General features: G+C 40.3%; 1 protein-coding gene across 4 annotated transcripts in view; it reads right to left on the minus strand.

Moving 5' to 3' along the window:
* Positions 1-24,641, minus strand: part of KDM5B (lysine demethylase 5B) — a 77,607-nt gene that overhangs the window by 24,323 nt on the left and 28,643 nt on the right. For 2 of the 4 annotated variants that reach the window (XM_033415956.2, XM_004285385.4), the window contains exons 5-11: positions 9,822-9,956; positions 7,948-8,044; positions 6,501-6,610; positions 4,814-4,972; positions 4,214-4,333; positions 2,022-2,180; positions 1,212-1,393 (exon numbers count right to left, since the gene is read on the minus strand). In XM_033415956.2, the coding sequence (XP_033271847.1) occupies positions 1,212-1,393; positions 2,022-2,180; positions 4,214-4,333; positions 4,814-4,972; positions 6,501-6,610; positions 7,948-8,044; positions 9,822-9,956 (962 nt within the window). The remainder of the gene's footprint in view (positions 1-1,211; positions 1,394-2,021; positions 2,181-4,213; positions 4,334-4,813; positions 4,973-6,500; positions 6,611-7,947; positions 8,045-9,821; positions 9,957-24,641) is intronic. The other 2 variants (XM_033415955.2, XM_033415958.2) reach the window with 2 other exon arrangements.

Raw genomic sequence — 24,641 nt, forward strand, 5'->3', positions numbered from 1 at the left:
AACAAGATGGTTAACCAGTTCCTATTTTTTAGATCCTGCTTTGTAAGGCAATGTTCAAACTGAAGAAGTATCACCAGAAATATGATCTGAACATATGTAATGCATTTTCCCTCTTCAAGGATAAAGTTTAAACATGAGACTTCCCATCTGAGGTCCCTCTTTTCCCTCCCATTTTACCTGACCCTTGACCCTTCAGAAAATGTAGATATCTAGCATTTCTAAGAATATAAGGTATTATGTTAGCTACAGGGTATGTGGTCACCACAATTTCCTACAGCAACTAGCAAGGGATGGCAACTCTCCGCCCTGACAGCGAGTTAAACCAAACTCTAAGTAAGGCAATCAGCATTTCTAAAGAGTTCCTCTTCAAAGCACATTTAACTGTCAACCAATTAATCTGTAACATCCCTGTGAGGTATGGTAAACATCATTTCACAGCTGGGAGCAATTGCCTGGGGAAGCAGGACTGACTCTCTGCACGTAAAAGGCCAGCTCCCTCTTTCTTGTGGTACATCCTCAAATTCCCTGTGTGGGAATTTAAGTGAGTTACAGATCTTCAAATATTTTTGTACTCAGAAAGCAAGGGAAATGGAGGGGAGGGAAACAGATGTGAAATAAAAGCTTAGAAAGCCCAAATATCCGCCCCAGCCCACCACACACACACACACACACACACACACACACACGCGCGCGCGCGCGCGCGCGCGCGCGGATGGGGCGCACTCTACCTACGGTGCACAGTGATGCTAGAACTCAGCAGGCCGTCAGGAGCGGTCAGTCCCGAGGTCCTGGAGGACCCACACGCCCCATGCCCCACTCCTCGCCCAAAGGGCTATCTGGGCCGCCAGGCCCACAGAACGGGAAGGGGTTTCCGCAGTAAAAGCAACTTGGTGCTTTCTAACCTTTCTGCGAGTAAAGACTTCTTTGACAATTAGTGAAAAGCCGTCTTATCTTCTCCCCAGAAGCCTGTTATACTTGAAAACTCATGTGCAAGTGCAGGGTTTCATGGATTTCCTATGGATTCTTAAGAACCTTTGTCTTAAATTGTTAGGATACCTGCCCCATAGTAATAAAATAAAAAAAAAAAACCTATGGTAAAAAAAAACCTCATCACTCTTCAGACTCAGTTAAGAGATGTGTCACAACTAAGAGGTGGGTAAGTTTTCCAACTCAGCGTGCATACCATCTGTAGGTTCTCTGGAACCCCTTACCAGTGCAGGTAGTTAATGGAATAGCTCCAGTGGTCTTCAATATGCCAACAGAAGGAAGAAAAGCACATTCCCACGTACAACCAAGGAAGCTTCATGCCGCATATGTCAGCGGTGATGTGAGCGAGGACAGACTGCTCCATCACTGGCATGTTGTTCAAATTCCAGCCACTGTCAAGATATTCCTAAAAATAAGGAGAATATCTTGACATTATAAATAAAGTATAAATAAAGGTTTATACTTTATACTTAAATTCTTTATCATGCTAACATTTTGGAACTCTGCTGGTTTCAAAAAGCAAGCTGAAAAGTCTCCTTCAAAATAAAAAGAATGGCGGGGGGGCCACTATGCTTACCTCCTGGATGCCCATAGATTACTTCTGCCCAGCTCTGCGCCTTACATAAATGGACTTGTGTGTGTGTGTCTATATTATGTGTGTGTATCTGGTTCCAATCCCTCAGATTTTCTTCAGAACGAGAAACCAAAGTTACAGAATCGGAAGTCAAAGGGAGGTAAGTGATTCTCCCTTATCATCTAGTTGGGACTAGAATTCTTCTATGGGTTCTTTCTGCTATTCTTGAAATCATTAAAAATCTGGTAATTAAGGATTTGCTGAAAGTATCATAAATTACTTCAAGCCAACCAACAAATTTCCATGACTATCTCAAGTTCCAAGTGACATACGTGTTGTAGCACAGCTGCTACTAGCCCAGCGTGATGACCTCTGGATCAACAGTGGGCTCGCTCTAAAGGCGCCCCCTGCCCGTCCCGCCGGCGCCCCCGCAAGTCCACGTGCTCACAGCCACACCTACCTCCTCCTCAGGCGAGAGCTTCACTTTCCCGTCTCGGACTGGGAAGCCACTGCCGAACTCCTTCGAGGCGATATCAGCTCCATATTCCACGGTAACGTCCTCTTCAATAGTGCTCACCAGTCGCCAAAATTCTTTCTCAACCAGTTCTGTGGGAACCATCTGCATACAAAACAAGGAAGTAAAGAGAGTGACTCTCCTCAGACACTCACAAACTGCCGGTGACCAATCTGACTAGACAGGCTAAGTGACAGGAATCCCAGGATAGCAGCCTGAGGAAGGATTGTACATGACGTCCCAAGTGTTCCTCAACTTCCCCCTAAAAGGAATTTTATAACCAAGAGCTGACTAAGAATTCATGTTCCTCTATCAACAACCTGGCCACTACTGTAAAAGGACTCAAGGAAAGCAAAGTGCTAAGATTTAAGAACTGGAGATGTTTTTCTGTTTTGAGGAATCTAATATACAACCTGGTTGACTTCTGTTTAGTAACAGTAGTTAGCTTAGCTGTATTTGAACAATGCTTTATCCTCTGAAATGCGTTCAAACACATCACCTGAGTCCACCCTCTCACTCTTTCCACTAGACCTTGCGGAGAGTAGTGTGGGCAGCCACGAGGAAAAGGCAGGGTGCAGCAACTCTGCGGCTGCAGGCCCGAGTGTAAAGGGCTGGCCAGGCTGGGTGCTCAGGATCTGCACTAATCTGGTGTGAGGCCAGAGGCCTGTCCCTCGAAGTGCAAAAAGCCAACCACGAATACAAGAGGCACCAGGACTGGTTCAGCGAACATATGGGGAAATAATACGTAATGCAGGAGGGGTAAAAAGAACTGAAAATTCAAAGGGAATATTACTTGAATTTATAAGTCTGTTAAATAAGGGAACATTTTAAGTAACTTAACAGTTAATGTTAGTGATGTGAGGCAAAGCAGGTTCACTCATACACTGCTATGGTCCCGTAAATGATACAGCTATTAGATGGGAAAAAAATGGATAAATATTAAGAAAATAATCCAATTAAATAGACGCATACAGGACTTCCCTGGTGGCGCAGTGGTTAAGAATCCGTCTGCCAATGCAGGGGACACAGGTGGGCTCAACAACCAGATCCCGACTGGTTCCCGGATCCCTGGTCCGGGAAGATCCCACATGCCGTGGAGCAACTAAGCCTGTGTGCCACAACTACTGAGCCTGCGCCCTAGAGCCCTCGCGTCACAGCTACTATAGCCCGTGTGCCCTAGGGCCCACGTGCCGCAACTACTGAAGCCTAGAGCCTGTGCTCCTCAACGAGAGAAGCCACCACAATGCAAGGCCCATGCACCGTAAAAAAGAATAGTGCCTGTTCGCCGCAACTACAGAAAGCTCACGCGCAGCAATGAAGACCCAACACAGCCCCCGCCCCCCCCAAAAGGAGATGCATACAATGTCTGCTATAGCACTTTGTTGGTAGTGAGGAAAAACAGCTTAAATATACAGAAGTATGGTAGGAAACCATTCATTTTAGTGTACTCATTTGATGGAATAGTAACTGCTGAATGAAGCATGCTTATGCTTCTAAGGGAATAAAGGAGAATTTAAAATACTAACGTTTAGGGACTTCCCTGGCGGTCCAGTGGTTAAGAATCTGCCTTCCAATGCAGGGGACGTGGGTTCGATCCCTGGTCGGGGAACTAAAATCCCACATGCCGCAGAGCAACTAAGCCCGCGTGCCACAACTAGAGAGAGCCCCGTGCTCCAAAGAGCCCATGCACTGCAACTAAGACCCGACGAAGCCAAATAAATAAATAAATAGAAAATCCTAAAGTTTACAGTGCTAACTTATGACAACATAACAAGAGGTAAATGTGCCCCCAGGGCACAGTACATGGATTGGCACACAGGAGTCATTCAATAAATTTTGCAAAGTTTTCTTTGAATTTTATTTGTTGAGCTGAAAGGATTGCTGGTGATTTCCTTTCATTGGTATTCTGTTACTGTCGCTATATGATTTGTCTCAAAAAGCCTATCTTTAATCAAATGAAAAATTAGAATGCATTTTGAAGTACTGTGGAATGTTAATACTACTGAACAAATTAAAGGTTTCATTGTGCAAGACAATGACTGACTATCAGAGATAAGGGCCAACTCAAATGTCTTCAGATATACCTTTCCCCAAAAGTTATTAAAATCCTAAATTGAAGCAGTTATGTATGTACATACATGGACTGGCATGTTGAAGTAATCAGATTTGAACGCATCTGCCATTTCCCCGAAAGTACGGAGGGTATAGTCCCTGGCTGCCTGTTCAAAGCCAAATGCTTCTTGTGGCTTACTGCACTCCTGTCAAAACACAAAGAAAGAAAAAGGAAAGATATTTATTTATATGTATATTTACTTATGGTTCACATATATATGTATATATAAGAAATTATATATGTTTACTAAAATTATTTGTGTAGTGTAATTCCATTTGTGCAATTTCCACTTGGATGAATATACATCGAAATATTAACAGTGAATATCTATGGACTATGAAATTATCTATTTTTTAAGTTGTTCAGTGCCTAAGAATTTTTGCAAAGAGCATGCAATGCTTTTTTTAAATGAAATTTTTAAAAATGTAGTTATTAAAATGTTTTTCTGACTCTCAGCTTGCTGCATAGCTGTGTAGCTCACTTCCAAGACCTCTTTCCTATTCAGGCCCACCCCAATTTTTGTCATGATACTCCTTATTATCAACTGCCAAATCTAAAACCGGAAGGTGAAGAAAACACCTTCTTAAGGAAATTTTCTAATGCCACCTCTGCTATTAATTCTGACCTGAGCCAAACACTTAGGACACCTCCAGTCTCCCTTGGGAACATCATGGAGCGGTGGGATCAGGCAGAAGGTGTGGTAACTGTCATCACACCCATCACACAAGAGAAGCCGGTCCTCATCGTTGCCACTGCCACACAAGAGGCAGACATACAGGTCAACCTGCAGCATGAAAATGGGCACAGAACACAGGGGCATGAGCTGCTGTTTGATTCTGTGAAACTCTAGGAATGAAATGGATCTGAGGCATAATCTAGTCTCTCCAATATGCTGCAAGTGAAAATGTTTCACCCTCTATAAGGGACATGTTAAATAAAAATGTTTCACCTTCTATTATGGGATATTTCAAAATATCTCATGCATTCCCAACTCTGAAGAGTGATCTCCAAGATTTCTCAATTGTGTGTTTTAATTAAAGTTTGTTACTTAAATATCCAGCTTTTAGTAGCTTACAGAAAGATAGTCTTCTAGAAGAATAACATGTTAGGCAATAAATTATCCACCTAACCAAAAACAGAACTAATAAAGGAAAAGTTCAATTTTGCCATGTTAAAAGGCAAAGATTTTACAGTTTTTACAAAACTTAGTTTCCTTTTAACATGGCAAAACTGAAGTTAACTAACCACATTAAATTACCACTTTACATTCTAATTAGTCATAGTTAAGAAGTTCCCCCAAATACACAGTAATAAAACTACACAGTCATTACCTACTATGCGTTGTATCATGTTTCCCCAAAATTCCTATGTTGAAGTCCTAACCCCCAGTACCTCAGAATGTGACTGTATTTGAAGACAGGGTCTTAAAGAGGTCGTTAAAAAGGTCATATGGGTGGGCCCTAATCCAGTATGACTGGTGTCCTTGTAAGAAGAGACTAGGACACAGACACACACAGAGGAAAACCATGAGGACACAGGGACATGACCATCTACAAGCCAAGGACAGAGGCCTCAGGAAAAAACCAAGTCTTCAAACACCTTGATCTCAGACTTGTAGCCTCCAGAACCGTGGGAAAATAAACTTCGCTTGTTTGAGCCACTCGGTCTGTGATATTTCATTATGGCAGCCGGAGCAGACTTTTTTGTTGTAGCAAATAGAAACCTGGGCTCTGCTAGCTTTCTGACTGCTTTGTTTGTTTCTGTGCTGGGGCAGAGGGAGATGATATTTATGAACAGAACATTTAATTGGAATAACTTCCAATTCCAAGATCAAAAGCACTGTCATCAAGCTGCTCCCAGGTGCTCAGAAGGGGGCTGAGGAAGAGAGCTTGGCTTTTTGTTTCCACCTGAGTGAACAGCTCCCCAGGCCTCTGACCCTGCTAGGCCCTAGCCTCCCTCCTACCTGCGCACTCCTTCCCTTATCCTTCCTTGCTGTAAAGTTGGAAAACATCATCTTGCTTTCTGATCTACCTTCAGCTCGCCTGGAGGTGGGCTAGTCGCTTATCGACAATTCTCCATAGGATCGAGCTCACCAATATTCAGTGCTAAACTGAACGTCCTCCAGAAAAATGGCTGTCAACGCCCCCAGCTGTTACTACTGATTTCACGACGCATCCGTGTTTCCCTGTTTATAAACTGATACTACAAACCACCTGTAAAGGTCTCTTCATTGTGAGACACTGAGCCAGCAGTCCCAGGTAAGGCACTAAGTATAAACCGGGCTGTAAAAGTGTTTAAAGATGTCGACTCACAGCACTGGTGGTTTTTTTCGCTCGACTCCTGGGTTTCTCCTTCTCGCTCTCTGTAATACACTCCTTCCTCTCAGCAGGTTCTTGCTTGAGGCTGCTTTTCCCGTCTTTCTCTGTAGGAGGCAGTCCAGGTCAGCACTCCCTCTGCTCTGCCCCGTCAGCTCCCTCCCGTGCTCATCCCTCCTGCTGCTGGGGTGCCCCGGACACAGTTCTCTGCTCGCTCCAGCGTAGCAGCACCCAGAGTTACTACGTTCAGGAGCTCCGTGCTGCCTACTTTAGGGTGACGTATAACTCTCACACCATTCAAATTCCAAGATACAAGCACAAGATATGATACCAGATGTTGCTCAGGTCTGTATGCTTTCAAATTGGGAGCCGAAGATATGCTCTTCTTAAGACTAAGACATAACATATGCTGGTGAAAGCAAATTCCTCTTGATCTTGACCATAAGACACTGACCGTTCACCAACAGCACCCCCTCCACATTACAGATTATCCCTCCATGATCTAAGATTACTAGGCTCTCTAGCTTCCTGGTTTCAAAGACTGAGAATTTTCTAAAACACTAGCTATCAATTAATGAGCTATTCTGCGGAAAGTATTGCGCTAAATGCTTTCCATCAATTGTTATTATATCAATCATATAACCCTTTGCAACCAATCTGTTTCAAAGACAAGAAAACTGACATTAAAAGAAGTCAAGAAGTATCTCTAAGGTCATACAACTAGTTAGTGGCTGAGCCAGGATTCAGATTCAGATCTGTATTTTTACAACTCCATCTACTTTCCATTACATTGTGCTGCCTTTCCCACTAACTCACCAGTCACTAAGAAAAGCCCATTTCAATAACTACTTCTTCATTACTAAGTGCCTGCCTATATAGAATTTCTCTCAAGACAGTGTCAAACCTACCTTTCAGTGGCTGACATCAAGCAGTGGCCAGGCGAGCATCTGTCAATTAAAACTCAGATTAAGAAAGCCTGCCTGCCTGCCATGCCTGAAACAAGCCTATCAGATATTCAGTCAAAGGCACCTATGCTTCTCACAAATCACTTCTTTACAATTAATGCTACTGAACCAAATTTCAAAGTATTGGGTTGGCCAAAAAGTTTGCTTGGTTTTAAGTAAAAATAAGACACATTTTTCATTTTCACCAAGAACTGTATGGAACAACATATTCACTGACCGAATGAACTCTTTGGCCAACTCAAAAGCAACTAGTTACAGTTGAGAAATTCAATCACATTTCTAATATGCATATATTCATTTGTTTATCTCTCTTTCCAGTCATCTAATTATGAAAACAAGGATATTAATAAGATTTTATTTCTCAAGGCACAACCCAGTGACTAGTATGTAAAGTTGCTCCAATATTTTCTTAACTACCAGATGAATGATTGTTTTTACTTATTCACTCTTCCTTCCTATTCATGGATGAACTTTCTTACCATTTTCACACTTTGGAGCTGGACATCCCATTCGACGTCTCAGGTTATGAGTTCTGGCTTCTGCTGTCTCTTCTGGTTCTATTTTAATATTCATGGCCTTAAAAAAATTTGTCATATACATGAATATTTCCTTTAAAAGACAGAAATCTTCTAAAATCCAATTGGAATCACAAAGTGCCTATAATCTTATAAATTCTCTCTATTAACAGGACATTCAAAACTCTCTCCCTTAGAGCAGAGCTTCCACCCTTAATATTATTATTACTTAAGGAATGAATGAGGAAACTTAGAAGTTAGGAGTATTCTCAACTTCAACAGGTCAAAAATTTAGGAAAAAGTCAAAGGATCAGGGATGACTTATAGGAAGTGTTACTACCCAAATTGGGAACAGTGTGTATTTCCTCCTAGAAGCCCCTCAGTTCTCATCTACTCACAACTTACAAAACTTAGCCAAATCCTGAACAGTTACATAAATAACGTAATTTCATCAGCCTAGAAGAGTTTGCTGGCTCTTCCAAAGTATGACAGCATTCAAGGAAAACTCAGCTTCCACAACAAGTTTCTATTAATTCTTGTAGTGAACTGTCACTACAAACTGCTCCCCTAACACCGCTGAGTCACGGCTCCCTCATCAGTGAGAGCCTGTGAGCCAGTCTCAGTACCTGGTGTCCACGAAGTGCTCATACTGGTTGATAAGCAAAGCCTTGTCTGCTCTGGGACACAAGTGACATTGTGGAACTGTGCCTGTGTTCATTCATGCACAATCACGATATCTACTGCTAACACGATTTCTTCCAGGGCCATACCATCACCATGATGTGTCATCAAGACAGACCTAGGCATCCACAGCACTGGGCATGTCTTACACATTTAAAGATCAAGATGTGCTCAAACAAGAACTGACTTTAAGACGAATAAACCTGCAGCCTGCTTGTGGGCTTCAAATAACCATATATGTTCCTATTCTGAGGGATTCTCACTTCAAAAAAATGGAGTCGCTAAATTTTTTCATATCTCCAACTTACCTAAGTGGAAAGTAATTCTCTTATTTATCCATTTCCTCAGAAACCAAAATGGCTGATTTTTTTCATCCTCACCAATAATTATTAAATAACCCAACTATTGATTCAGAAACCTAACTAATGCCATGAGGCTTCCCAGTTCTAAACTGTTCCTAATATATTAATCACTGACTCTTCATACTCATATGTCCATCAAGGAACCCAAAACCTACCCAGCTCTGTGTGGGAACAAGGTAACTGGAAGAACACTCTTCTCCCTTTCCAGGAGAAACCTCTCAGAGCAGAAAAATCTAAGAGCAACTTGTCTTTCTTAAGTCTTTCACTCCTCATCTTCCCTCAGGCTTCACTCTCATGTTATCTGTGTGTTACATCACCAGCCCCCTGCTCCCTGAATATTTTCTGGCTTAGCATAAATGTTTGCCACAGATTCCATACTCCTCTTCAGGAAGTCTGAGAAAAATAGCTTTCACTACCTTCTTCGTAACCTCTCAAAAACAGTACTTTTCAGCAAAAATCTCCAACTTCACTCCTACTAACCTTAATTCCCAATAAATCTTGCCCAACATCACAAGGGTCACAATGAACGCCTATTCACCTATTCTTCCTAGCCTCTGACCATTAACCATGCAGCAGCTGACTGTCCAGGCAGCATAAACCTAGAAAGATTTCAATTCCTCACCCCTCTGACAGTGCAATTCCCCCAAGTGTAAAAGCCAGAGTATAAACAGCATCCCTCTGTGAGGTTAGTAAAGTTCAATCTATGAAGAGCACGTGCATGAGAGAAATCCAGGGTCAGACACACGTTAGCACCGGGACTTGAGGCCTGTCTGATCAACCTCACGAGGCTCTCACCTCCGCTCTCATGCGTTTTGCTCGTCGAGCTGGGGGACACGTTTCCAAGGGCTGCACAGACTGCCTCTGGGGAATATCATGGGGTTTGTACTCCTTGTCCTTTGTGTCTGTGGTCAGGTTTGGCTTCTGCAGACACTGGAAATAAAACACAACTGTACTGATGAATTCTCCCCCACCCCTTTTTTAAAAAAATAAATTTATTTATTTTTAATTTTGGCTGTGTTGGGTATTCGTTGCTGCGCATGGGCTTTCTCTAGTTGCGGTGAGCGGGGGCTACTCTTCATTGCGGTATGCGGGCTTCTCATTGCAGTGGCTTCTCTTGTTGAGGAGCACAGGCTCTGGGCGCGTGGGCTTCAGTAGTTGTGGCACGCGGGCTCAGTAGCTGTGGCTCGCGGGCTCAGTAGCTGTGGCTCGCGGGCTCTAGAGCGAAGCCTCAGTAGTTGTGGTGCACGGGCTTAGTTGCTCTGCAGCATGTGGGATCTTCCCAGAGCAGGGCTCGAACCTGTGTCCTCTGCATTGGCAGGAGGATTCTTAACCACGGCGCCACCAGGGAAGTCCCTTCCCCCTTTTTTAATCTTAAGAGAATTTCACTGGATTTTTGCAGGGTATATTTTACAATGATTTATGGAAATACATAACAGGTGTGCAATTTTTAAAATCTAAATAAAGACAAGTATGCAGTTACCAACCATATACACACACATATAGTTATATTAACAGCTTGACTTTTTTTCAGGAGGTGAATGGTGTTGCTTCAATTCATTTAATTGTTGCTATCACCTCATCAGGTTACAACAGGCCACAGCAGGCTCGAGGCAGTCTCCATGAGCCAACAATTATCCCTGCTTGCAACTGTAAATTAAGTGAAGGCCCAAACTGCTAGAAAGGCCCCCTGTATGTTCCCCAAATAGCTTTCCATAATCAGAATATCTCATTTTTAAAATGTTTACAGTAATAAAATATGGAATCCAGTAATTTTTCTAAATTTTACAATCCTGTAGGTTTAAACATAATTAGCAACCTTCTATTATCAAAAAGATATCATTTGAATTGAGAAAACAGACCATGTGACTATTACCCCTTATTAAAGCTTTCCTTTTCTTCAATATATTCCTACAAAGTCTAACTCACAAGAAAAAGGTTAATAGATAGCCCACAGCAATAACTTTGGTTCTGATCATACAAGAATCTCTTCTTGCTTTGATTTTTCTTTTTAGTTTGATTCGAAGCTCACCGAAAAAGAGTATTTAATGCCAATACAACAAAACACAGTGACCACAAAATATTACCACTGAATCTAATATGAATTTCAAGTAAATACCACTCCCTTATAAGAGGTCCTACAAATGCTACAGGAAGCATTTTTAAAAGCAGGCTCCAAAATGTAACCACTGAAGGTCTACTGTATTATCCATACTTGTAATAAGATACACTGAAACTATAACCTTCTACAACTCTTGGCTCTGCGAGCACCATTACAACCATGCAGTGTCACTAACATGATTGGCTCCTTCCTCCTGACATTTGCAGAAAGAATCCAGAGAATGGGGAGAAGGACAAAAGAAAATACAGAGCAACCATCTAACACAATCTATTTCTGACATTTAAGTAATATGTACTATTAAAAAAATACTAGAATAGATTTCTTGATACTCTAAACAAGAACGAATCTACCACTGGGAGCACAACCTATAATATTAAATATTCTGCTTCTTCTAATTAAACCTACACACTGATCTGATCTAGAAAGATCAACTCCACTAGTATGGAATATCACTGCCCACTCCACAACAAGTCCTCAATTGAGCGTTTAGAGTATGTTCAATGAAAACATGCAGATGGGAAAAAAACCTGTCCTCCATCTAAATTAACCTCCTTCGTGTATTATATACACTTTCTATTGAGACCTGAAAGTATGTGTGATTGTGGAGATATGAACTGAGCTGAATCACAGACATTTTATTAAGTGGATGGTCAGAAATTCAGATGTTATATATGTGGTTCTCATCTCCCACTAGTCTAAATGGTTCTGTAATCCATGGCCTGCCTGGCTGTATAAGGACTTTGAAGAACTAAGATAAAATCAAGCTCAGAAGCTCTTTAGAATATATATGAAGAGATTATTTTGTTTCAAACCAGGATTCAAAACATACACTTGATGTGTTTGTTTTATATTTAATGCTATCGCATGCCAACTCTTAAACCTTTGTTTGAGAAACTGGAATTTAGAGGTGATTTATATCATCACACCGTAATGACATCACCCTACAGGGGCAGAGCAATCCCTTAAGACATTTAGAAAACACAGGGATACAAGACTGAGGCTTCTGTCCCGTTATCCAGCACATCACCACACAACTTCTCTCAAGTTTCCCAAAACTTACTTTAGGCCTAAGTTTACCCTTTTGCAACAGTTCGTTCATTGTGCACTCTACCCCTGCCCCCTTTATTACGGGTTTATTCTTTAAGAGCAGTTTTAGGTTTACAGCCTAGTTGAGAGGAAGGTACCTAGATTTACCATACACCAGCTGTCCCCACACATGCACAGCCTCTCCCATCATCAACATCCCCCACCAGAGTAGTAGAACATTTGCTACAACTGATGAACCTACATTCACACATCACCCAAAGTCCACAGTTCACACATCAGGATTCACTCTTGGTGCTGTACATTCTATGAGTTTGGACAAAGGTGGAGGATCATCTAGAGTACTTTCACTGCCCTATCAATCCTCTGTGCTCTGCCTATTCATCTTACACTCCTGCCTCAGCCCCTTGCAACCACTGATCTTTTTACCGTCTCCGTAGTTCTTTTCCAGAATACCACTGAGTTGGAATCATACAGTACATGCAGTCCTTTCACACTGGCTTCTTTAACTTTCATAAAAATATGCACTTGGGACTTCCCTGATGGTCCAGTGGTAAAGAATCCACCTTACGATGCAGGGAACGCGGGCTCAATCAGTGGTCAGGGAACCAAGATCCTACATGCTGCGGGGCAACTAAGCCCACGCGCCACAACTCCTGAGCTCACACACCTCAACTAAAGCCTGCGGGCCACAAACTACAGAGCCCACGCGCTCTAGAGCCCACATGCCACAACTAGAGAAGAGAAAAAAACCTGCACACCACAACTAGAGGGAAGCCCACGCACCACAACGAAGGATTCCGCATGCCACAACTAAGACCCAACGCAGCCAAAAATAAATAAAACAAATAAATAAATCCTAAAAAAAAAAAAATGCACTTAAGGTTCCTTCTTGTCCTCTCATGACTTGACAGCTCGTTGTTTTTTAGTCTCCATCATCTGGCTGTACCATAATTTGTTTATCCATTCACGTACTAAAAGACATCTTGCTTACTTCCAACTTTTGACAATTATGAATAACAAACCTGCTACAAATATCCAGGTGCAGGTTTCTGTGTGGATATAAGTTTGCAACTCCTTTGGGTAAATACCAAGGAGTGTGATTGCTGCATTGTATGATAAAAGCATGTTTATTAGTTTTCTAAGAAATTGCCCAACTGTCTTCCAAAGTGGCAGTTCCATTTTGTATTCGACCAGCAATGGAAAAACGTTCCTGTTGCTCCACATCCTCGCCAGCATTTGGTGTTGTCATGTTCTGAATATTGGTCATTCTAATGGTGTGTAGTGGTGTCTCATTGCTGTTTTCCATTCTTTTTTAAAAAAAATATGTATTTTAATTCTCCTTTCCTCTAAGGATTATTTTCAAAAATCAGAAATGGGCATAAAAATTTATGCACAAATAATTCAGCAAGAAGAGACATTCACAGAAGGATGAACAAAATGAAAAGGCAGAGTACTTTGTACCAGATGAAGGAACTAATAAAACCGCAGAAAAACAATTAAATGAAGTGGAGATAGGCAACCTTCCAGAAAAAGAATTCAGAATAATGACAGTGAAGATGATCCAGGACCTTGGAAAAAGAATGGAGGCAAAGATCAAGAAGATGCAAGAAATGTTTAACAAAGACCTAGAAGAATTAAAGAACAAACACCTAGAAGAATTAAAGAACAAACAGAGATGAACAATACAATAACTGAAATGAAAAATACACTAGAGGGAATCAATATCAGAATAACTGAGGCAGAAGAATGGATAAATGACCTGGAAAACAGAATGGTGGAATTCACTGCTGTGGAACAGAATGAAGAAAAAAGAATGAAAAGAAATGAAGACAGCCTAAGAGACCTCTGGGACAACATTAATCGCACCAACATTTGCATTATAGGGGGTCCCAGAAGGAGAAGAGAGAGAGAAGGGACCCAAGAAACATTTGAAGAGATTGTAGTCAAAAAATTCCCTGACATGGGAAAGGAAATAGCCACCCAAGTCCAGGAAGTGCAGCGAGTCCCAGGCAGGATAAACCCAAGGAGAAACACGCCGAGGCACATAGTAATCAAATTGACAAAAATTAAAGGCAAAGAAAAATTATTGAAAGCAACAAGGAAAAAACGACAAATAACATACAAGGGAACGGTTAACAGCTGATGCCTCAGCAGAAACTCTACAAGCCAGAAGGGAGTGGCATGATGTATTTAAAGTGATGAAAGGGAAGAACATACAACCAAGATTACTTTACCTGCCAAGGATCTCATTCAGATTTGACAGAGAAATCAAAAGTTTTACAGACAAGCAAATGTTAAGAGAATTCAGCACCACCAAACCAGCTCTACAACAAATGCTAAAGGAACTTCGCTAAGTGGGAAACACAAGAGAAGAAAAGGACCTACAAAAACAAACCCATAACAATTAAGAAAATGGTAACAGGAACATACATATCGATAATTACCTTAAACGTTAATGCATTAAATGCTCCAACCAAAAAACACAGGCTTGCTGAATGGATACAAAAACAAGACCCATATATATGCTGTCTACAAGAGACCCACTTCAGACCTAGGGACACATACAGACTGAAAGTGAGCAGATGGAAAAAGATATTCCAGGCAAATGGAAATCAAAAGAAAAGTGGAGTAGCAATACTCATATCAGATAAAATAGACTTTCAAATAAAGAATGTTATAAGAGACAAGGAGGGACACTACATAATGATCAAGGGATCAATCCAAGAAGATGTAACAATTATAAATATATATGCACCCAGCATAGGAGCACCTCAATGCATAAGACAACTGCTAACAGCTATAAAAGAGGAAATGGAGGGACTTCCCCGGTGGCACAGTGGTCAAGAATCCGCCTGCCAATGCAGGGGACACGGGTTCGAGCCCTGGTCCGGAAGATCCCACATGCCGCAGAGCAACTAAACCCATGCACCACAACTACTGACCCTGCACTCTAGAGCCCGTGAGCCACAACTACTGAAGCTCTCACGCCTAGAGCTTGTGCTCCACAACGAGAAGCCACTGCAATAAGAAGCATGCACACCTCAACAAAGAGCAGCCCCTGCTCACCACAACTTCGTTGCCTGCGCACAGCAACAAAGACCCAACACAGCCCAAAATAAATAAATAAATAACTTTAAAAAAAATAATAAAAAAATTTTTTAAAAAAGAGTACATCAACAGTAACACAATAATAGTGGGGGACTTTTAACACCTTACTTACACCAATGGACAGATCATCCAGACAGAAAGTTAGTAAGAAAACACAAGCTTGAATTGACACAATAGACCAGATAGATTTAATTGATATTTATAGGACATTCCATCCAAAAACAGCAAATTACACTTTCTTCTCAGGTGCACACAGAACATTCTCCAGGATAGGTCACATCTTGGGTCACAAATCAAGCCTCGGTAAATTTAAGAAAATTGAAATCATATCAAGCATGTTTTCCGACCACAATGCTATGAGATTAGAAATCAATTAGAGGCGGGTTTCCCTGGTGGCACAGTGGTTAAGAATCTGCCTGACAATGCAGGGGACATGGGTTCGAGCCCTGGCCAGGAAGATCCCACATGCCACAGAGCAACTAATCCCGTGCGCCACAACTAATGAGCCTGCACTCTAGATCCCGCGAGCCACAACTACTGAGCCTGCGCGCCACAACTACTGAAGCTCACGCCTAAAGCCTGTGCTCTGCAACAAGAGAAGCCCCCACAGTGAGAAGCTCACGTACCACAAGGAAGAGTAACCCCAGCTCTCTGCAACTAGAGAAAGCCCATGCCCAGCAACGAAGACCCAATGCAGCCAGAATTAAATAAATAAAATAAATAAATTTGTTTTTTAAAAAAATCAATTACAGGGGGAAAAGATGTAAAAAACACAAACACATGGAGGCTAAATAATACGTTACTAAATAACCAAGAGATAACTGAAGAAATCAAAGAGGACATCACAAAATACCTAGAGACAAATGACAATGAAAACATGAGGATCCAAAACCTATGGGATGCAGCAAAAGCAGTTCTAAGAGGGAAGTTTATAGCTATACAAGCCTACCTCAAGAAACAAGAAAAATCTCAAATAAACAATCTAAGCTTACATCTAAAGAATTAGAGAAAGAAGAACAAACAAAACCCAAAGTTAGAAGAAAAGAAATCATACAGATCAGAGCAGAAATAAATGAAATAGAAATAAAGAAAACAACAGCAAAGATCAATAAAACTAAAAGCTTGTTCTTTGATAAGATAAACAAAATTGATAAACCATTAGCCAGACTCATCAAGAAAAAGAGGGAGAGGACTCAAATCAATAAAATTAGAAATGAAAAAGGAGAAGTTACAACAGACACCACAGAAATACAAAGTATCCTAAGAGACTACTACAAGCAACTCTATGCCAATAAAATGGACAACCTGGAAGAAATGGACAAATTCTTAGAAAGGTATAACCTTCCAAGACTGAACCAGGAAGAAACAGAAAATATGAACAGACCAATCACAAGTAACGAAATTGAAACTGTGATTAAAAATCTTCCAACAAACAGAAGTCCAGGACCAGATGGCTTCACAGGTGAATTCTATCAAACATTTTGAGAAGAGCTATCATCCATCCTTCTCAAACTCGTCCAAAAAATTGCAGAGGAAGGAACACTCCCAAACTCATTCTATGAGGCCACCATCACCCTGATACCAAAACCAGACAAAGATACTACAAAAAAAGAAAATTACAGACCAATATCACTGATGAATATCGATGCAAAAATCCTCAACAAAATACTAGCAAACAGAATCCAACAACACATTAAAAGGATCATACACCATGATCAAGTGGGATTTATCCCAGGGATGCAAGGAATCTTCAGTATACGCAAATCAATCAATGTGATACACCATATTAACCAACTAAAGAAGAAAAACCATATGATCATCTTAATAGATGCAGAAAAAGCTTCTGACAAAACTCAACACCCATTTATGATAAAAACTCTCCAGGACGTGGGCATAGAGGGAACCTACCTCAACATAATAAAGGCCATATACAACAAACCCACAGCAAACATCATTCTCAATGGTGAAAAACTGAAAGCATTTCCTCTAAGATCAGGAACGAGACAAGGATGCCCACTCTCACCACTATTATTCAACATCGTTTTGGAAGTCCTAGCCACGGCAATCAGAGAAGAAAAAGAAATAAAAGGAATACAAATTGGAAAAGAAGAAGTAAAACTGTCACGGTTTGCAGATGACATGATACTATACATAGAGAATCCTGAAATGCCACCAGAAAACTACTAGAGCTAATCAATGAATTTGGTTTTGCACAGAAATTTCTTGCATTCCTACACATTAACAACGAAAGACCAGAAAGAGGAATTAAGGAAACACTCCCATTTACCACTGCAACAAAAAGAATAAAATACCTAGGAATAAACCTACCTAGGGAGACAAAAGATCTGTATGCAAAAAACTATAAGACACTGATCAAAGAAATTAAAGATGATACCAAGAGATGGAGAGATATACCATGTTCCTGGATTGGAAGAATCAATATTGTGAAAATGACTATACTACCCAAAGCAATCTACTTTGCTTTGCAAAAGTAGATTCAATGAAATCCCTATCAAGTTACCAACGGCATTTTTTACGCAACTAGACAAATCATCTAAAATTTGTATGGAGACACAAAAGACCCCGAATAGCCAAAGCAGTCCTGAGGGAAAAAAATGGAGCTGGAGGAATCAGTTTCCCTGACTTCAGACTATACTACAAAGCTACAGTAATCAAGACAATATGGTACTAGCACAAAAACAGAAACATAGATCAATGGAACAAGATAGAGCGCCCAGAGATAAACCCACACACCCATGGTCAACTAATCTATGACAAAGGAGGCAAAGATACATAATGGAGAAAAGACAGTCTCTTCAATAAGTGGTGCTGGGAAAACTGGACAGCTACATGTAAAAGAATGAAATTAGAACACTCCCTAACACCATACACAAAAATAAACTCAAAATGGATTAGAGAGCTAAATGTAAGACCAGACACTATAAAACTCTTAGAGGAAAACATAGAAGAACACTCTTTGACATAAATCACAGCAAGATCTTTTGTGATCCACCTCCTAGAGTAATGGAAATAAAAACAAAAAGAAACAAATGGGACCTAATGAAACTTAAAAGCTTTTGCACAGCAAAGGAAACCATAAACAAGACGAAAAGACAGCCCTCAGAATGGGAGAAATATTTGCAAATGAATCAACGGACAAAGGATTAATCTCAAAGTATATAAACAGCTCATGCAGCTCAATATTAAAGAAACAAACAACCCAATCCAAAAATGGGCAGAGGACCTAAATAGACATTTCTCCAAAGAAGACATACAGATGGCCAAGAAGCACATGAAAAGCTGCTCAACATCACTAATTATTAGAGAAATGCAAATCAAAATTACAATGAGGTTATCGCCTCAAACCAGTTAGAATGGGCATCATCAGAAAATCTACAAACAACAAATGCTGGAGAGGGTGTGGAGAAAAGGGAACCCTCTTGCACTGTTGGTTGGAATGTAAACTGATACAGCCACTCTGGAGAACAGTATGGAGGTTCCTTAAAAAACTAAAAATAAAATTACCATATGATCCAGCAATCCCACTACTGGGCATATACCCAGAAAAAACCATAATTCAAAAAGACACATGCAGGCTTCCCTGGTGGCGCACTGGTTGAGAGTCCGCCTGCCGACGCAGGGGATATGGGTTCGTGCCCTGGTCCGGGAAGATCCCACATGCCACAGAGTGGCTAGGCCAGTGAGCGATGGCCGCTGGGCCTGCGCATCCGGAGCCTGTGCTCAGCAACCGGAGAGGCCACAACAGTGAGAGGCCCGCATACAGAAAAAAAAAAAAAAAGAGACACATGCACCCCAATGTTCACTGCAGCACTATTTACAATAGCCAGGTCATGGAAGCAACCTAAATGCCCATCGACAGATGAATGGATAAAGAAGTTGTGGTACATATATACAATGGAATATTACTCAGCCATAAAAAGGAAATTGAGTCATTTGTTGAGACATGGATGGACCTAGAGACTGTCATACAGAGTGAAGTAAGTCAGAAAGAGAAAAACAAATACCATATATTAACACATGTATGTGGAACCTAGAAAAATGGTACAGATGAACCGGTTTGCAGGGCAGAAGTTGAGACACAGATGCAGAGAACAAACGTATGGACACCAAGGGGGGAAAACCACAGTGGGGTGGGGATGGTGGTGTGCTGAATTGGGCAATTGGGATTGACATGTATACACTGATGTGTATAAAGTTGATGACTAATAAGAACCTGCAGTATAAGAAAACAAACAAACAAACAGGAAACAACTTATACTAAACTTTCTTTGGGTTATTTGTATGGAAATATGTTAATATAAATGTTTCAGACATTACATGAAATTTCTAAAAATCTTGTATGTTCTGGTATAATGTTATAAGTCATAATTCTAGTTACTACTTTAAAATGTACATCTCACAAATAACTCAATTTCCTTGTCAATTGCATTATTATGAACTTTCATCAAATCTTTAACCGTGGTCATTTTTAAGTCTTTTGTCATTTACAGACAGTTCTGGGTGTACTCTGATGCTTTTGCAAAAAAGTTCCTATAAAAGGGTTTCACCTTCAAGGAATTCATGGAAAAGACTGACAAGTACAGGTTTCTGGTAACTGACTATACTGCTGAACTGAATGAATAAGCATTTTCAGAACTCTAACGGAAAACTGATGAATTCATATAAGTGCTAACAAAAGATCAATATGAAAAAACAATTAATTACATGGGACTGAGTGAACTGATGAGGATGATTATAATTTTTATGACTTTCTGTTTGAATAAAAAAAAAAATCCCACAAGGACTCAGAGACAAAAAATATACAAATCAATTTTCACAGCAAAGTAAAGGAGCTGTTACAGTTGAGGATTCCTGAACTGAATGTCAATATTATGACATAGTGTGAGTGTGTTTCGTGTTTGGTAATTGCAATCATTGTTGCTCCTGTTGTGGTCATCCATTTACAATGCTTGGTATCAGTTGATTTATCTCTTGTAAAAATAAAATACAGTGCGGTGTGTGAAAAAAAAAACAACAGAAAATAAAAGAATAGAAGTCGGGAAGAGCAGGTGAACTGAAGAACACCATCTTTCACACAAGGCTCCACGAGGGTCCCCAGCGCTCCTCTGGATGCGTGATATGTGGCCTTACAAGAATTAGAAAAGGAAAATTTGTCCCATATCTTTACTCTCAATTAGTGTTCACATGCAGAATGCTATAGTGACTGTTCGTTGAAAACTTACAGGTAGTTTTCACTACCTATATGTCAGGCACTGTGTTGTATCTTATATGCATTTTATCATTTCATTTCCCTACAAAACACTATAATGTTGACACTATTAATGACACATTTTACAGATGAGGAAATTAAACCTTAGTATGCTTGAGTAGCTGGTACAAGATCTCACAGCTGGTGATTATGTATCTGTATGGTTTGGTTATTGCACAATCATCCCTTTGGACTGTAACTTGTATAAAGACAGAATTGTATCTGTTGATGCCTCTATTCACCCCAGAGTGCTTAAACTATTTAACAGGGTCTTCATACATATGTTTAATAAATATTTGTTCAACCACTGAATAAAAGAATAAATGAATGAAGTTGGGAAAAAAATTAAAAAATAAAAGGATCACACACCATGATCAAGTGGGATTTATCCCAGGGATGCAAGGATTCTTCAGTATACGCAAGTCAATCAATGTGATACACCATATTAACCAACTAAAGAAGAAAAACCATATGATCATCTCAATAGATACAGAAAAAGCTTCTGACAAAATTCAACACCCATTTATGATAAAAATTCTCCAGAAAGTGGGCACAGAGGGAACCTACCTCAACATAATAAAGGCCATATGTGACAAACCCACAGCAAACATCATTCTCAATGGTGAAAAACTGAAAGCATTTCCTCTAAGATCAGAAACAAGACAAGGATGTCCACTCTCATCACTATTATTCAACATCGTTTTGGAAGTCCTAGCCACGGCAATCAGAGAAGAAAAAGAAATAAAAGGAATACAAATTGGAAAAGAAGTAAAACTGTCACTGTTTGCAGATGACATGATACTATACATAGAGAATCCTAAAAATGCCACCAGAAAACTACTAGAGCTAATCAATGAATTTGGTAAAGCTGCAGGATACAAAATTAATGCACAGAAATCTCTTGCATTCCTATACATTAACAACGAAAGATCAGGAAGAGAAATTAAGGAAACAATCCCATTTACCATTGTAACAAAAAGAATAAAATACCTAGGAATAAACCTTCCTAAGGAGGTAAAAGACCTGCATTCAGAAAACTGTAAGACACTGATGAAAGAAATCAAAGATGACACAAACAGGGCTTCCCTGGTGGCGCAGTAGTTGAGAGTCCGCCTGCCGATGCAGGGGACACGGGTTCGTGTCCCGGTCCGGGAAGATCCCGCGGGCCACGGAGTGGCTGGGCCCGTGAGCCATGGTCGCTGAGCCTGCGCATCCGGAGCCTGTGCAACGGGAGAGGCCACAACAGTGAGAGGCCTGCGTACCGCAAAAAAAAAAAAAAAAAAAAAAAAAGATGACACAAACAGATGGAGAGATATACCATGTTCTTGGATTGGAAGAAACGATACTGTGAAAATGACTATACTACCCAAAGCAATCTACAGATTCAATGCAATACCTATCAAATTACCAATGGCAGTTTTTACGCAGCTAGAAGAAAAAATCTTAAAATCTGTATGTAGACACAAAAGACCCCGAATAGCCAAAGCAGTCTTGAGGGGAAAAAACGGAGCTGGAGGAATCAGACTCCCTGACTTCAGACTACACTACAAAGCTATAGTAATCAAGACAATATGGTACTGGCATAAAAACAGAAATACAGATCAATGGAATAGGATAGAAAGCCCAGAGATAAAGACATGCACCTATGGTTAACTAATCTATGACAAAGGAGGCAAGGATATACAATGGAGAAAAGACAGTCTCTTCAATAAGTGGTGCTGGGAAAAATGGACAGCTACATGTAAAAGAATGAAATTAGAACACTCCCTAACACCATACACAAAAATAAACTCAAAATGGATTAGAGAGCTAAATGTAAGACCAGACAATATAAAACTCATAGAGGAAAACAAAGGAGGAACACTCTTTGACATAAATCACAGCAAGATCTTTTGTGATCCACCTCCTAGAGTAATGGAAATAAAAACAAAAAGAAACAAATGGGACCTAATGAAACTTAAAAGCTTTTGCACAGCAAAGGAAACTACAAACAAGACAAAAAGACAACCCTCAGAATGGGAGAAAATATTTGCAAACGAATCAACAGACAAAGGATTAATCTCCAAAATATATAAACAGCTCATGCAGCTCGATATTAAAAAAACAAACAACCCAATCCAAAAATGGGCAGAAGACCTAAACAGACATTTCTCCAAAGAAGACATACAGATGGCCAAGAAGCACATGAAAAGCTGCTCAACATCACTAATTATTAGAGAAATGCAAATCAAAATTACAATGAGGTTATCACCTCACACCAGTTAAGAATGGGCATCATCAGAAAATCTACAAATAACAAATGCTGGAGAGGGTGTGGAGAAAAGGGAACCCTCTTGCACTGTTGTGGGAAAGTAAATTGATACAGCCACTATGTAGAACAGTATGGAGGTTCCTTAAAAAACTAAAAATAGAATCACCATACTACCCAGCAATCCCACTACGGGGCATATACCCAGAGAAAACCATAATTCAAAAAGACCCCTATGTTCATTACACCCCAATGTTCATTGTAGCACTATTTACAATAGCCAGGTCATGGAAGCAAACTAAATGCCCATTGACAGACGAATGGATAAAGAAGATGTTGTACATATATACAATGGAGTATTACCCAGCCATAAAAAGGAGAGAAATTGGGTCATTTGTAGAGACGTGGATGGATCTAGAGACTGTCGTACAGAGTGAAGTGAGTCAGAAAGAGAAAAACAAATATCGTATATTAACGCATATATGTGGAACCTAGAAAAATGGTACGGATGAACCGGTTTGCAGGGCAGAAATTGAGATACAGATGTAGAGAACAAACGTATGGACACCAAGGGGGGAAAGTGGCGGGATAGAGTGATGGTGGTGGGATGAACTGGGATTTTAGGATTGACATATATACACTAATATGTATAAAATAGATAACTAATGAGAACCTGCTGTATAAAAAATAAAATAAAATTCCAAAAAGAAAAAATTCAGCAACAGGAGAAATCAAATCAAGTTCTGGGTATAAAAATGGAATGACACAGAGTCATTAAAATCTGTATCTTCAGGCTTCCCTGGTGGCACAATGGTTAAGAATCCGCCTGCCAATGCAGGGGACACAGGTTCCAGCCCTGGTCTGGGAAGATCCCACATGCTGTGGAGCAACTAAGCCCGTGCGTCACAACTACTGAGTCTGCCCTCTAGAGCCTGCGAGCCACAACTACTGAGCCCGTGTGCTGCCACTACTGAAGCCCGAATGCCTAGAGCCCATGCTCTGCAAAAGAGAAGCCACCGCAACCAGAAGCCTGAGTACCTCAACGAAGAGTAGCCCCAGCTCTTCACAACTAGAGAAAGCCTGCACGCAGCAATGAAGACCCAACACAGCCAAAAATAAATAAATTGAAAAAAAAAAACCCAAAAGACCTGTATCTTCAAAAATATACAGTGACACGTTAAGCAGGAAAAATACTGTATATGTAAAGAATACACTTCCAATTTGTGTATATGTGCATAAAAATAGCCTTGAAAGAAAAAACAGATGAGAGGATTAGAAGGGATTTATTTTCATCATACTTTCCTTTGTTTTTATACTTTCCACAGTGAACATGTATCAGTAGGCCCTTCAACAGATATTTATCTGTGTTGTAGATGTAATGTTTGTAAACGGTATCTTTGAATACCTGTTCCTTTCAGACTATGATTGTATAAATGCTTACCCACTTTTCAACTATGAAACTTAGGGCCTCTCTAAGTATACAGACGAGCTATTTCTAAACCCATAAAGCAGAGAGACTCTCTCCCTTTATTCTTCTAACTTCTACACCGAGATAAGAAGGTTCAAAGGAGAAAATCTATTGTGGGCAACTGTATGTAGATCTGACTATAAAACAGAGACATAAAGGCTCCATATACAACATTTTAAACAATTTCATCCATGGGTTCACTAGACATTCACACAGTGCACATTTCTTTAAACAAGTTTCTGAGTATTAGTCACATTTTCTAGGCTAAGAAGAAAGCCCACCTGGAATCAAGGGAGAGAGAAAAGAAAAACACAATGCTACGAAAACCTATAGGATTTAAGCATTCCAGATGGTAT

The sequence above is a fragment of the Orcinus orca genome, chromosome 1 (genome assembly GCF_937001465.1).
Source record: "Orcinus orca chromosome 1, mOrcOrc1.1, whole genome shotgun sequence".
In the NCBI taxonomy this organism is placed as follows: domain Eukaryota; kingdom Metazoa; phylum Chordata; class Mammalia; order Artiodactyla; family Delphinidae; genus Orcinus; species Orcinus orca.